Source organism: Podarcis raffonei, chromosome 6, assembly GCF_027172205.1.
Source record: "Podarcis raffonei isolate rPodRaf1 chromosome 6, rPodRaf1.pri, whole genome shotgun sequence".
NCBI lineage: Eukaryota > Metazoa > Chordata > Lepidosauria > Squamata > Lacertidae > Podarcis > Podarcis raffonei.
The window spans coordinates 96672225-96685788 of NC_070607.1; the positions used below are offsets into that span (position 1 = coordinate 96672225).

The 13564-nt window shown below is 46.8% G+C and overlaps 1 protein-coding gene across 3 annotated transcripts in view; it reads left to right on the forward strand.

Moving 5' to 3' along the window:
* The first annotated feature begins 609 nt into the window (after positions 1-609).
* Positions 610-13564, forward strand: part of TPX2 (TPX2 microtubule nucleation factor) — a 29984-nt gene continuing 17029 nt past the window's right edge. For 2 of the 3 annotated variants that reach the window (XM_053394651.1, XM_053394654.1), the window contains exons 1-4: positions 741-857; positions 8919-9059; positions 10863-11018; positions 12142-12268. In XM_053394651.1, coding sequence (XP_053250626.1) covers positions 8963-9059; positions 10863-11018; positions 12142-12268 — 380 coding nt within the window. In that variant the 5' untranslated portion in view covers positions 741-857; positions 8919-8962. The other variant, XM_053394653.1, reaches the window with a different exon arrangement.

Below are 13564 nucleotides of genomic sequence, written 5' to 3' on the forward strand. Positions count from 1 at the left end.
TGGCGTGCTCTGGTCCAGGGGGTCACGAAGAGTCGGACACGACTAAATGACTAAACAACAACAAAGTTAAGAATGGAGCCTGCATGTTCAGAGGCAGTCTACCTGCGTCTGCCATGTGCTTGGGTGCCAAAGAGCAAGCTTGCTTTCTGGGCACCTGATTGGCTACTTCGGGGAAACAGGATGCAACTGCCAATTGTTGGGGCTGGCTGGGGGTCAAAAACATCTGGAGGGCACCCCAATCCTTCAGGCCTCTTTTTGAAATGCTTGAGGACTAGCCACCTCCATCTAATTCACTTTCAGGACCAACCACTTAAAACGGACGGAGGCGCGTTTTCTTTTTATTCATTTCCCCCGCGCTACCCTTGCTGGGACTCGTGGTTCATTCAGGGCGCTCCTCCTCGGCTTGCCTTTAATCCATTCCCCTCTTCCCGGACTACGTTTCCCAGGAGGCCGCGCGGCCGCGAAGGAAGATGGGGCGAGCGCTCCCTCGAGGAGGACGGCGAGAGGGGCGGGGCACCCGCTTCCCAAGGCGATCCGGGACTTGTTGTTTTGTCCCCGCCCTCCAGCCCGTCAGTTCCGCCCTCTGCCCCAATCAGCGCGCCATGGGGACCTTGGGGCGGGCGGCGATTGGCCAGTTCGGAAGGGAGGCCGAAGTTTGAAATATTTAAACGGCGGTAACGGCGGAGGGAGCTGAGGCGACTGCGAGAGGAGGCCCCGGCGGTTCCGAGGTACGGGAGGCGAGAACCCGGAGTGCCTTGAGGAAAGAGACGGGAGGAAAAAAAAAAAAAGATTCGGGAGAGCGACTGCTTTCCCTGCGGTCCGCAACAGGAGGGGGGGCCCCATCCCGTTCACCTGAGGTAAAAACCGCAGGTCGTTCCGCGGGTTCTGAAGGCGCTGAGTCCGAATTTCAGGGCCCTGAGGGGAAGCCCAAGCCCAACCCCCAACCCTCCGTTACTGTCCTGGGTCTGTCGGTTTGGTCCCCCCCCCCCGCCTTTGTTTCCCTATTTGAATTGGCCTCGGCGGCTCGCTTCCGCGCCGTCTCCCCCCGCTGGGCTTCCCGGTAGAAGAGGGCGCCGCGTCCGAAGCCCCGGAGTGCCGCTTCCAGTCGGGGGAGATCCGTTGGAGTTCGCGAGGCTGAGTCCGCCTTGGGCAGCTTCCTATTGTGGGGAGTCTGGAGGTGGAAATGGGCCCTATAGCCTGGGGAGTGGCTCAGGGCCTCCTCCCTCCCTCAACCGCCAAAGCTCTTGTTATCATCATCATCATCATTATTATTATTATTAATACCCTGCCCACTTGGCTGGGTTTCCCCAACCAGTCTGGGGGTCTTCCAACAAAAGATTTAAAAAGATTAAAAATACATTAAAAAGACAAGAGACCAGAGGGTGGGTTGTTTTGCGTTTTTTTTTAAAAAAAATTTATTAAATTGTTTCTTTTAGGTTACAAAAAATATGGGCATTCTCTCCTTTTTCAGGTTGTAGAGCCTATTCTACAGATCAGTTACATTCGATGAGAGACATTATGTAAGGCTGCCATATTTCAAAAACTGAAAATCCAGACGCAAAAGTTCAGCTTTTTAAAATCTATATAAAGTTGCTCAGCTTTTTTGGCAAAATTGCAAAAAAACAACAACAAAACGATTTTTGAGGGAAATAGGCAAAAGTGACTCTGCCAACGGGGGTTGACATACGTCACGATTTCCCCAGATGTTTTGCCGTTTTCCGACCAGACGCAGCTTCCAACTGCAGTATTCTCTGTATGTCCGTGAAATTCTGGATGTATGGCAGCCACCATTGTATACAGTATAAGGTTGGGGGGCGGAAGAGAGGAAGGGGTGGTAAACGAGGCCAGAGCTGAGTGACATGAGCTACATGCTGAATGCAAAAGCTTAAGGCTGGAAAGTTGGGGGGGAGAGAGAGACGGACAGACAGGCCTGATTTCCTTTTAGGGTGCTAATGCTGTGAACCACTCCATTGTAGGCTTGGGTTGTATATACGTGTAAATAAACCATGTACCATAAAGGCAACACCATCTCTGCTATATAGGCAGCAACCATTTCGCGTGAAAGTTCTGTTCCCAACCACCACATGCGTCAGCCCCCACATAAGCATGCCCTGTTTTGCCCCCCTTCTGCCCTCTTCCAGGTCTAAAAGGACCTGCACGTCGGCGATTGCATGTCAATTGAATGCACCTTAAAATGTTCACCTGTATCTCGTTCCAAAAAGAAACACAAACCTTGAGTTAGTGCCAGGAACCCCTGCAATCTCACACCGCTTGCAGATTGGGGGTGGGATACAACACTATGTTCCACCCATCCTTCATCATGTGGTCCCAGCATTATTTACATACAGCTCAGTACAAGTAACTTTTAAACAGGATGGATATTCTGATCTCATCTTCTTTGTGTCTTGATCTGGTGCTGTCATGTATATAGTGACCACCCATACATAGGGGCCAACACAAAGGAGGCCCCCTCACACACTCCTGCTTATAGAGCTTCATAAGGCAGCAAAGCTTCCAGCAGGACCTCCCCTCCAGATCATAACATCTAGACAGGTTTATATGGGAGCAGGTTCCTCTATCTTTTAACCCACACCCCCAGCAGGATGGAAAAAGTGATGGTTGCAAAGCCAAGTGTTGAGACAAGTTCATTCTGGGCTTCTTAGAGGAATCTGGCTGACTGATGACTGAAACGGATGCTAGTGATTTTGACACTAGATAGATGACCCTTTCATCTGCTAGCAGAGCTGTTCTTGCATTCAGAAGGCAGGTTTGCCTTAGATGAGGTGAGGTATTCTGCAAGTTCTTTATTTCCAATGGTTCTGATAGAGACAGTGATGGTTTAGTTGCTTTCTGTTTAAGAGAGAAACACCAGGCAGATAAATGGATGATTAATCATTAGGTTCCCTGTACAACAGCGCCAAAGCAATGAGTAGATACAAATTTTTGGAATGCCACCAGTGCCCTGGTGCATGATGCATATAAACAGAACATTCAAGGCCGATTGCCAGGAGGTTTTAGAATACTTAAAATTCGTGCTTTTTTTGCTCACTTGCAGAGTAAGGCCTGTGAACTTGTTCTGTGTTACACTCTCCTAGTTTTGTGTTGTGGTGATACAAGTTAGGTATTATAGCCTGCCCTAACTGTTAGCTCTTAGAGTGGAGAACAAGTTAAAAATGGAGAGCTTTTTGATCACTAAATAATATGCATCCAATTAAAAACTTGGTTCTAGTCATTTCAGATAATGGGAAGAAAATAAGAGCACACAACTGGAAGGAATGCTAGGTCTCAAAATTACCAGCCCAATTTCCAGGTCCAGCGTGTTGGTTAGGGGGGACTTCATTGGTCTAGTGATTCCCCCCACCCATGCCTTCCTTTCTCAGGCACTATGACAAATCTAAACTTAGGGCACCTAGGCAAAAGCTCGCCTGGCATTAAGCAGGAGATTTTGGGTGTCCTAAGAGGCTTTCTGGTTCCCCTTTGCACCAAGTCTAGCACATCAGCCCCAAATCCCCTGCTGTCCCTTTAACACCTATTTTTAACTTGTCCCATCTTGATGTCTCTTAGAGCTTGTGGGGCCTGAATTACAGGGCATACGATGTCAGGGGCATTTATTTTTGGGTTGCTGGGAAGGGAGACACGGATCTCTAGCTAGGGTGGAGGGGCATAAGAAGTCTGGGAAATACTGGCACAGCTTTTATCTCTCTCACTTGACTCTCCCTGTTCCACAAATGAGTCTGTTGCAACATCAAGCATGATGGATAAGCAGAATTAGTATGGGGATAACATTGCAGATCCACCAAGACTTCCTGGCTGGCACATTACGGTTTGCATCTTGGCCTTAAAGTGCAGGGCCTCCCACATGTTTGTTAGGCCCCAGAGCTCTGTACCAGGAGCTGAGTCAGGTTGTGACCTTGCAGAGCACCCAGAAACAGTTGGAACAGCTCTGACACTGGTACCAGCAGGGTACGTGGTCTGCATCCGTAAATTCCACCAGAAATGGTGAAGGATAGTTAGCCAGACATTGAAGGGTTGGGGAAAAAATACTTGTGGGGGAAGAGAATAACAAGTTGTTTTTTTTACAACATAGAAACATTAGAAATGGGCTTATTCTGAGAGAAGATGCTACTTGCATCATAGAATAATAAAATAGGGTTGTTCACTTTGAGCTGCTGCTTGACACGTTTCCTGCTTCCACATTAGAATGTTGATTTTTCATACTGTTCCTAATCCCAAATAATACAGTCACCTTTCTTTGTTATCATGTGGTCATTGGCTTCTATTTTCAACTACTTTTTGCTAGCTGAAGGCAGATATTGGGGGGTGGGGTGGGAGAAAAAGACAAAGAGGGGTCAGCATTGCAGTTTCCATTTATGGGCAGATTTGAAGTGACCTGGATAGAAACTGCAGAACCTGTGCCCTATTAATATAACAAACATTACCATGCCATGTGCTGAGATTCCTGATGCATTTTTTGTGTTTGACATATAAGGTCCAGTTTAAATGGGCAGTGCATATAAGTTAAACTCCAAAAACCTTTTGTTTCTCCTCTCCCTGCCCCCAAATTGTCATTCCCCTGTCAAACAGAATTTCTGTGTGTCTTGCATGTGTGGAGTTGAAAGCATAAAAACAAAAATGCATTTACAAATGGCATACTTACTAGTAAAGACACTACCCGCCCCTCCTGGGTACCTGGGAATTAGCTTTCTAACATGAGGACTGCGCTGTAAGGAAACAGGTACCTATGGCATGAGCAACCTTACTTACATGAGTTAGTTCGGGGTGGGACTTACCAGGCAGTCATCCTTTGATGATGAGACCCTAAAATACTTCAGCTGCTCTGCCTGAAACCTTGATTTGTCCTGGGATTTCCTTAGTGTAATGGAAGCCTTGAACGTCTGTAAGTGTTTCTGCAGTGAAGGAATGTGGGCCCTTGGGCACAAGAGGCCTGCAAGTTAGCTGGGGATATGGTCAATGGGGCAAGTGGTCAGCGCAGCACCTGTGCCAGCTAGTTCTGCTTGTAGCATGAGTTGCTCATGTCCTCCAGCCTGGTCTTGCACAATAGTTTCTTAGAAGTGTCTGAGCTTGGAAGCAAAAAGACCTGCAAGATTGGGTGGCGGCGGTGGAGGAGTGGGCAGAACGTAATGGCTTCTATCCTTGGGTGTAATCCATATTTCTCTGTGGCTTCACAGCCTCTGCTTGTCTAGCAGGGATTGTTCTTACTCTCCTGATGAAAAGGCCGAAGCTGTGTAGTGTCACTAAAGAATAGATTATGCCCAAGGTTGGATGTGATTAAGTGTGGCTGTTGTGGTGCCTAGCTGGAAAAAGGCATGCTATGCCCTCCATGCTGCTGGCTGACCTTTTCTGCAGAGGTGCAGAAAGTGACACAGCCCTGCCCTGTGATGAAAGAGTTGAGATAAGTGCTAAAAAAAGCCTGCAATCCATAGCCTTGTTGAACTTCACTAGTAAAGCCTATTGAGTACCCCTGTACCAACCAAGTAATGGTGTAAGGTGGCAGAGAGGCAGGCTTATCTGGTAAATTGGCTGTGGGAGGCACCATCTCCCAGAATGTTCTTCCTCACAAGCCCTAATGCAGTGAACAGCAGATGTGCAAAAGCATCTGAATACTGTGTACTTAGGAGAGGATAATCGGGTGGGAGCAGTTGGTTTAGTGCCCTACTTGTGTGATTTCTAGAAACATTTAGTTCAGTAGAGCTGCTCCCCTGTTCTGTTGCTGTTCAGGCATCTAAATGGCTACTTGCTTTCTAACCTATGCACATGCTTTCCATGCAGAAGGCACCGGATTAATCTCAGATATTCCTAGGTGGAGCTTGGAAATTCCTCAGCCTGAAACCCTGGAGAGTTGATGGCAGTCAGTGGACCAATGGTGTAACATGGAATAAGACAGCTTCTTCTAAAATAGGAAGGGTTGGTTCTCAGAGGCCCATTATTACAATAATAAATAATAAACCTTTATTGTCACTACACCACCTGTATGCAGTGAAATTAAACGAGCCCCCCCCCCCATACACTCAGTCTTGTTCGCGCTCTGTGTGCTTGTCAGAAGTCAATTACACCACTATTTTTTCCCCATTCAGTAGCCCATGGATAAAAACTTGTTCTTTAACCTGTTGGTGTGGCTGACTATACTTCTGTATCTCTTACCTGAAGGTAGGAGATTAAAGAAGCACTGGCCAGGGTATGAGTCGTCCGATCAGATGAAATGCAGTCATATGTATACAACGAGTAAAGATAGGGACTCAGCACACATCCCTGTGGGGTGCCAGTGCTGAGCTTCAGAGAGGTAGATGTAACTGGCCCAATCCTCACTATTTGTGTGCGGTCCCTCAGAAAGTGTTTAATGCAATCGTAGATGGTAGGGGAAAGGTCCAGATCCATCAGCTTTTTAATAAGAATGTTTGTGTATTAATGTCTAAGGCTAGCAGATCTGTTTAGAAGGGCATATTCAGTTATGGACTGTTAAAGAAAACAAGGCACACATGTTCCTTTCAAGATCTGTATTTTTCTTTGTTTCCTTAAATGAGGGTGGAGGTCTTTCTACTCAATGCAATCTTTGACAACCTTCTGGCAGCAGATCTTAATAGCAATGAGAATGTACTATTGCTTCCAGTGTGGAAATTGTGTATTGGATTTTTTTTGTCCTGCAGATTATAATAATTCGCTTTGCCTTAGCCACTGTGCAAAGCTGAAAGGTAAAAGACTCACTTCTCAATAGTGCAGTCCTGTCTACCCAAATTGGTTGCTGTAGTACAACCCAAATTGCAGCCCACAGCTGATATCTGAGGAGGTTGAGCTTATGGCTTCCTCCAGTGGCCAGACCATTGCTTAACGCTGCCTCGCATGGTCGACCTACCTTTCCCTCCTGCTCTGGAAATGCCCTGGAAACCGGACCCTTCCAGAGGGGGATTCCCTACAAGGGCCTCAAGCACACCACAGCTCCCCTGTGAATGTGTTTCTCTGGCTCCAGCTGCCTCCCCAGCTCCTGCTAATGAAATGGCCGTTGTCACTCTCTTGCAGAATGAGGGGCTGAGGGAGCAGTGGGCTAGCTTTGGAGCCAACCATTTCTGAAATGTGATTCCTGCTCCTCCTGCTTGGCAGCTCAACTTGTTGGGTCGTGTGGGCGAAAAGAACGTCAATGACGCACTTCAATATTTTTTTTAAGTTGTTAGTGTTGACAGAAACTTGATCCTGATTAAGGGGGCTAAGAAGGGATCTAATTCCAGCCAGGCTTTGGAGCTCTCTCAACTCTCCTTTGGGGCTGTCACTTTCTTCCCTCCATCCTTTCCTCCTTTGGGGCATTTTGATCTCTTGTACCAACTTTTCCCTAATCTTGGAGACCACCTTAGTCTTGTCGCAGGACCCTTTCTGCCCTCTCTCTCAGCCGGTCCGTGCTTGGAGACCTCTTGTCTACATTTCAATGTGGCAGCTTTCCATGCCTTGGCAAGGGAAGGCCAAGGGTTATAAATTAGGGTGGCACCTGCTAATGGTGCTGTAATTTATATCTGGGCACCCTTCCCGCATGTGAGTGTAGCCAGCTTTTCTAAAAGCACATAAACCAGCAGTAATCCTGCCCTAGGCCTCAGCTGACTGAAGAGGCCATGCATGCAAAGTCTTCCTTTGGATAAACTTGAAGCCGTTTGGCTTAGCAAAAGCCAGTTGCTTTTGTGGAAGGTTGCTAATAAGGTGGGGCAACATGGCACGGATGGATGTACTGGATATGTTAATGCATGTTCGCAAACCTAGGATGCTGCATAAAAATATGCGCCAGGTTTATGATTTTAGGAAGCCCTGCCCCTTAACATGGAAGTTGCCCTTGTAGCTGTAGAAAGGGTGGTCTGCACAAGCGCAACGTTAACCCATTAAACCAGCCTATCTGCAGCAAGGCCACAACTATGGAGCAATCTGAGTAACTTGAGTTTCAGGGCCCCTTTCTTGGCTTGCTTTGCACCAGGTGTGGTCTGAAAAACATCTCAAGTTCCTAGGCTAGAAAATCCTGTCCTTTTCTTGGCTCCTTGATCCTGTCTCCGCTGACACCTATAATCCCCTTTGCTCCTTCTAAGTCAAGCTGGGTCTCTTCCTGCAGTATCATTCTCTGGGTGATCTTAGTACATTGCATTCAATTGAGCTTTGGGAAGGCCCTCAAAATGTTGCAAAGTTGGGTGTGAGGCCAGAAGCAACCATGGCGGGGTCAATTGTGAGGCCAGGCTGGTTCTTTTAAGTCTGTAGAAAAAGGTTTTGCGGAAAGTGGCTTGCTTAAGTGGCTCCTTAAACCAGGGTTACAGGTGCCAAAATGGAATGTCAATAGTTGCCATTTTGGGGCCAGATGGCTTGAAAGTCATATTTTTCAATACAACACCTGGGTTCCTGAAGTTTGTTCTGATTGTGCAGATAAAATATCATGGATAGAATTCTACAGGATCCCCAAGCATTCACCTCCAGATGGTAGAGATGTCAAGTGCCATCCTGGCACCTGGGCATCTTCACTTGATCTCAAGTGGCCAATAGCCTGGTGCCAAAATGTGCCTGGTGAATTTTGAACACTGGCTGAAGGTCAGGGTGAGCACCTGTGTTTCTTCTCTAAAGTGATGAATTCCTTGTTGCGCAATGTTGAAGTACTTTGAGGCTTAACCTTCTTTCTTGGTCTTCTATCTTGCATTGCTTTGGGTTGTATGTCCTCTAGCTGATAGTCATTGTACCTAGACCTGGGATGGTTGCAAGGTTGCAGTCCCAGTTCAACCTTGGGTCATTGGTTAGATTTAAACATGGGTGGCTTGTGACTGTAGCTTTCAATCTATAAAAGCAGAAATAGACTGACCATCCATAGATTTGAGAGGCTGAAAAAGATAGCATTTGTAAGTTACTCGCCATGCTAATAGTTCTGTATATTTCTTGATTCTCAGGGGTTTGCTCCAAGATTGCTGGAAAAAGGCTTTGCTCCAGCAAAATGTCTGAGGAACGGTATTCCTTTGATGTCCCCAATGAATACATTGACTTTAAGAACATTAAAGATGGTGAAACAACTGGCATTGATGCCTGGTTTGGTGAGTATCTGCATATTCTTCCAAGTTGGGATGAAAAACTGGTCCTGGTGAGCAGGGGGTTGTCCCTTTTTTGGCTAGGGGATTTCACAGGCTTGAGGAGGTGTTTGTTATCGGGTAAACACTTGCAGCATAAACTGTGGGGTACAGCCAGTATAGGATGCTGTAAGACTCCAACCCCCATCAGCCACAGACTGCATGGCCCAGAGGTCAAGGATGGCGGGAGCTGTAGTCCAACAACATCTGGAGGGCTGCAGGCATCTTATACTCATTGTACAGGAAGTGATGAAACAGCACTAGAAAACCAGCCCTCTACTCTCTGCCACCGTATGTATCAAAAGGAGCATGGAAGAGGGCTGCCTATATTGTCAACAACTTTCTTCCACATGCCGGTATTGGGCAAAGCAACCCACAACTGCTGAGGAGACCCTTGTTGGACTTGGCAATGGTTAAAGATGCATAGGGTTGTCTGAAAGAGAAGAGGGGGTTAAAGATGCATAGGGGCTATATGAGCTGAGAGAAGCAACGTAAGAGAGGAAAGGCCAACACACAATATGCTGTAGGCTACCCCAAGTTGGGATGGCTTAATATTCCAAGAGCCCTTAAATGCACCACACTTGTCCTGCTTGGTTGGAAGCAGATCAGAATAAAACGAATTGCCTGGCCCTCCTGAATTCTTTTAAGGTGGTGAAATACAAAGCTTTGGAGAACAGAGATTATTGCCAGCGCTGTCAGCCCAACAGGGTTACCAGTATTGGCACACTGATTTCTGGACAGATAGAGACATAATCAGGGAGTTGCTTGAGTTCATCTTGGGAACTTTTCCACACTGTCATGCCCTCATGTTTTTGATGGAAGTGTTAGGATGCAGTTCAGTTTGTATTAAGGATGATGGAGGTTTATGTGAATAAAGTAAAGAGAAGACTAGAAATGTGTCTCTAAGAGATACTCAGGACCACATGTGATCTGGGAGATCATCATCTGATCTTTATTAATCTGTATGTGAGCAAGAGCCTTTTCCAAACATACAGGAATCTACAAATGCTTTCAGAATAGTGCCAAGGTGGGTGGGTGTTTAACTGTCCCCCCCCCCCAGCCTAAGTTTGTCCTGCCTCAGAAGCTATAATTAGCCTTGCAGGGACCCTTTGGAGAGTAAATGAGTTCTCTTCACTTGTTTTATGTTTACAAAAACATGTAGAGAGATCCAGTTGTGATCTTCTGTCTCGAATGTGGCTTTTGTGATTCCACACATCTTCCTCTCTGTAGTGGAAGGATGTGACGTGCCAAAAACCTCTTGAGAGATCTGCAGTTGCTTCCTTGAACACTCAGTTCCCAAATTCTGTGAACCTGCAATATGTTCTAACAATGCACACGGGATCTGCAGGGTCCAAGTTTTTTGTTGTGCTGTGATATGTTTTCAGCCAACTTTAGGAAAGTGGGCAGGGGGCGGGAAACAGTAGCCTCAAGTTTCTACCACACTACATCGGGTAATTTTGAGCTTTGAGAATTTTGAGTCAAGGTGAGAGAAGATTAATCTATCCTCTTGTCAAAAGCTGGACTAGCAAACGCGACTGCTCTTGAGTCTAGCTGGCACTTTTTTTTCTTCTCTAAGCTGTGTTTTGCTCCATTTTCCCCAAAGCTGGGAAAGGAACAGGGCACCTGAGGTCTTCTCTGTGTTTGCCTGACCCTCGGACTGAGAGAGGAAGGGCCATAACGGCCACAGCTGGCAGTGGAGATGGCAATTAGCCTGCCAAGCAGCATTGGGAGGTACATTGAATTTAACCAGGCGATTGTTGGTTCTTCCAGATCTCAGAGCTGGTCTTCTGAGCACTCCAAGTTCAGATATGCCAGCCAGTCATCTGAGAACTCCAAGTTCAGACATGCCAGCCGGCATCCTGCAGAAATCCTCAGCATCAAGGGCTAACATTCCACGTGCCATTGTCTCTCCAATGGTGAAATCCAGTAAGTTGTTCAGTTCAGGACAGCAAGTTCTTGTAAACTTACAATGGTAATAGAAGGGTACATGGACCTAGTCCAGTGATGGCCTGTGAACTTGCTCATGTGAGGCTTGGCTTTCTCTGGCAGTGTCAAGACCTGAATGCCTGACACACAAATGTGCATCTGATTATTCCCGCCTAAGGGTTGAACCTTACACTTGTCCCTACTGAAATTCCTTTTGTTGGTTTTGGCCCTGTTCTCCAATCTGTTAGGGCTGCCTTGAATCTGGACTCTATTTTCTGCAGCATTAGCTACCCTTCCCGGTTTGGTGTCATCTGCAAATTTGATGAGCATCCCCTCAATTCCTTCATCCAAGTCCTTTATAAAGATGTTGAACAATGCCAGGCTCAGGACAGAATCCTGTGAGTGCAGTACCCAACGTGTCACTTTTTTCCAGGATGTTGAGGAACCATTAGTGAGCACTCTTTGGGTTCTGTCAGTCAACCAGCAGAATTCATCGCAGTCCACTCGGCTTTTCACCATTCCTAATAACTTGATGCTAGCTGCAAACAAGGCTACCGCCTTAACTTGCCACTGACTCGGGATAACTTCTAAGTAAATTAAAAAGCACAAGTCCTAATGCAGGTCTCAGTGGGGCTAAGCTAAGGTTTATGTATCCCTCTGAGGGTGCTTTATTGGCCATGCTGGATGCATCAAGCAGGCTGTGGAGCTGTGGAAGGATAACGCAGGGTCCCAAATATAGAGTGGAAAGATGAACTACAACCTCAAATACACAAGCAAGCTGTTTACTGCTGAAGCTAGCAAAAGATCTATTTCCTGCTCATTTATTTTTCTTCTGTGCTGATAGTTCAAAGCTGTGAAGTTTTTAAAGCTCCTTCCCTCACAACCTCACTTGCCGATGACAGGCTCAAGCCTCTGTGCATCTGTTGGTAGTATTCTATCCAGTAGCAGGCTTTTCCTGGGGGGGGGGTGTCAGAGGGAGCACTGTATGGTTTTTATGGATAGCTATTGGGGTCTTTTTGTGAATGTTGTATAAGCTATTAGCTGGCTTTGAGCCCTTGGAGAGGAAGAAGGGGCATATAAATTTCGAGGAATATATATAGCTCATGTTTCTTATTTGCCTTAGCTGAGAATCACAATGAAAATGAGATGGGACTGGCTAACAGGGTGCCACCAAATGTGGTTGGATCCATGGCACAGTGGCGCAGTGCATCAAATGAGGCAGTAGCTGCCCCTGCAAGGGCCCCAGGAAGGTAAGCATTCTAATCTCCAAGTGGGTCAATTTTCCCCTGGGACTTGGTGTTGACACAGCTTGCAAGCTTTGACGTAGACCATGGTTGCCTAACATCCTGATCCTCCGACAAGTTCTTCTCTCTATTCTCTCAAGAAATGGCCTGATGAGCTTTTCCAGCTGGCCTAGGACTCTCCTTCTCCTTTAGTTGCTCTTAAGCTAACTTCCGGGTCTGCAGTTCTGGGAAGCTGCAAAGTGATCTGAATGTGGGAATAAAGCTGATGCACAACCCTTCCTGCCACAGTGCCCCTTCAGTGGGCTTCTTCTCAGAGAGGCCAATATAATGAATTCATAAAATAATAAGTTTCTAGTCCCCATGGCTGCCAAGAATCTCCAACATGGCTATTACCGTATTTTTCGCTCTATAAGACGCACCAGACCACAAGGCTCACCTAGTTTTTGGAAGAGGAAAACAAGGAGAGAGAAAAATCTGAATCCCAGAAGCCAGGACAGCAAGCGGGATCGCTGCGCTGCAATCCCGCTTGCTGTCCTGGCTTATGGGATAGCCGCTCAGCCTCTCCCGGGCAGGGGATGAAGGCGCCCCTTGCCCAGGAGAGGCTGCGTGCGGCTAAGCCAGAAGCCAGGACAGCCAGTGGGATTGTAGGGCAGCCCTTCTCCCTCCTCAGCAAAAGCCCCCAAGAGCTGCACGCACGCTCCACGCGGCTCTTTAAAGGGAGCGCTGAGCAGAGCCTCCCGCCTGCATTCACTCCATAAGATGCACACACATTTCCCCTTACTTTTTAGGAGGGGGAAAGTGCGTCTTATAGAGCGAAAAATATGGTATATTGTGATCTAATTCTGAAATCAGGTTGTCCTTGAGAACATAACAAATGGTCTCAACATAAATGAGCAAATGTGTTTTTGTGGGTGTGCATCTTTCCAGGATCTAGTACTAAAAGCTTGAGGAGGGACACCAGCCAGATTTTCTCCCAATAACTGTCAAAAGTCATCATGGGAGGGAGGATCTGGATCAGTGGTTGAGGAGGGAAGAGAGATTAGATACCTTCTTGTGAAAAGATGCTTCAATTTCTCAGCAGATGCTCTCCATAAATGAGTCTGTTATCAGCATGACCATGTTCGAAATGCTGCATAAAACAATACTTGCCCAAAGCCAAATGGATAAAATATCGCATGTTGCAAACATGGGGAAATTGGGGTACCTGGAGATATCCTGGATAACTGCTTCTGGTGCCTCCAACTGCAGCCTCCATACCCCAAGCAGACAATGTGCTGGGTGCAAGAGCACATGATGCTTTTG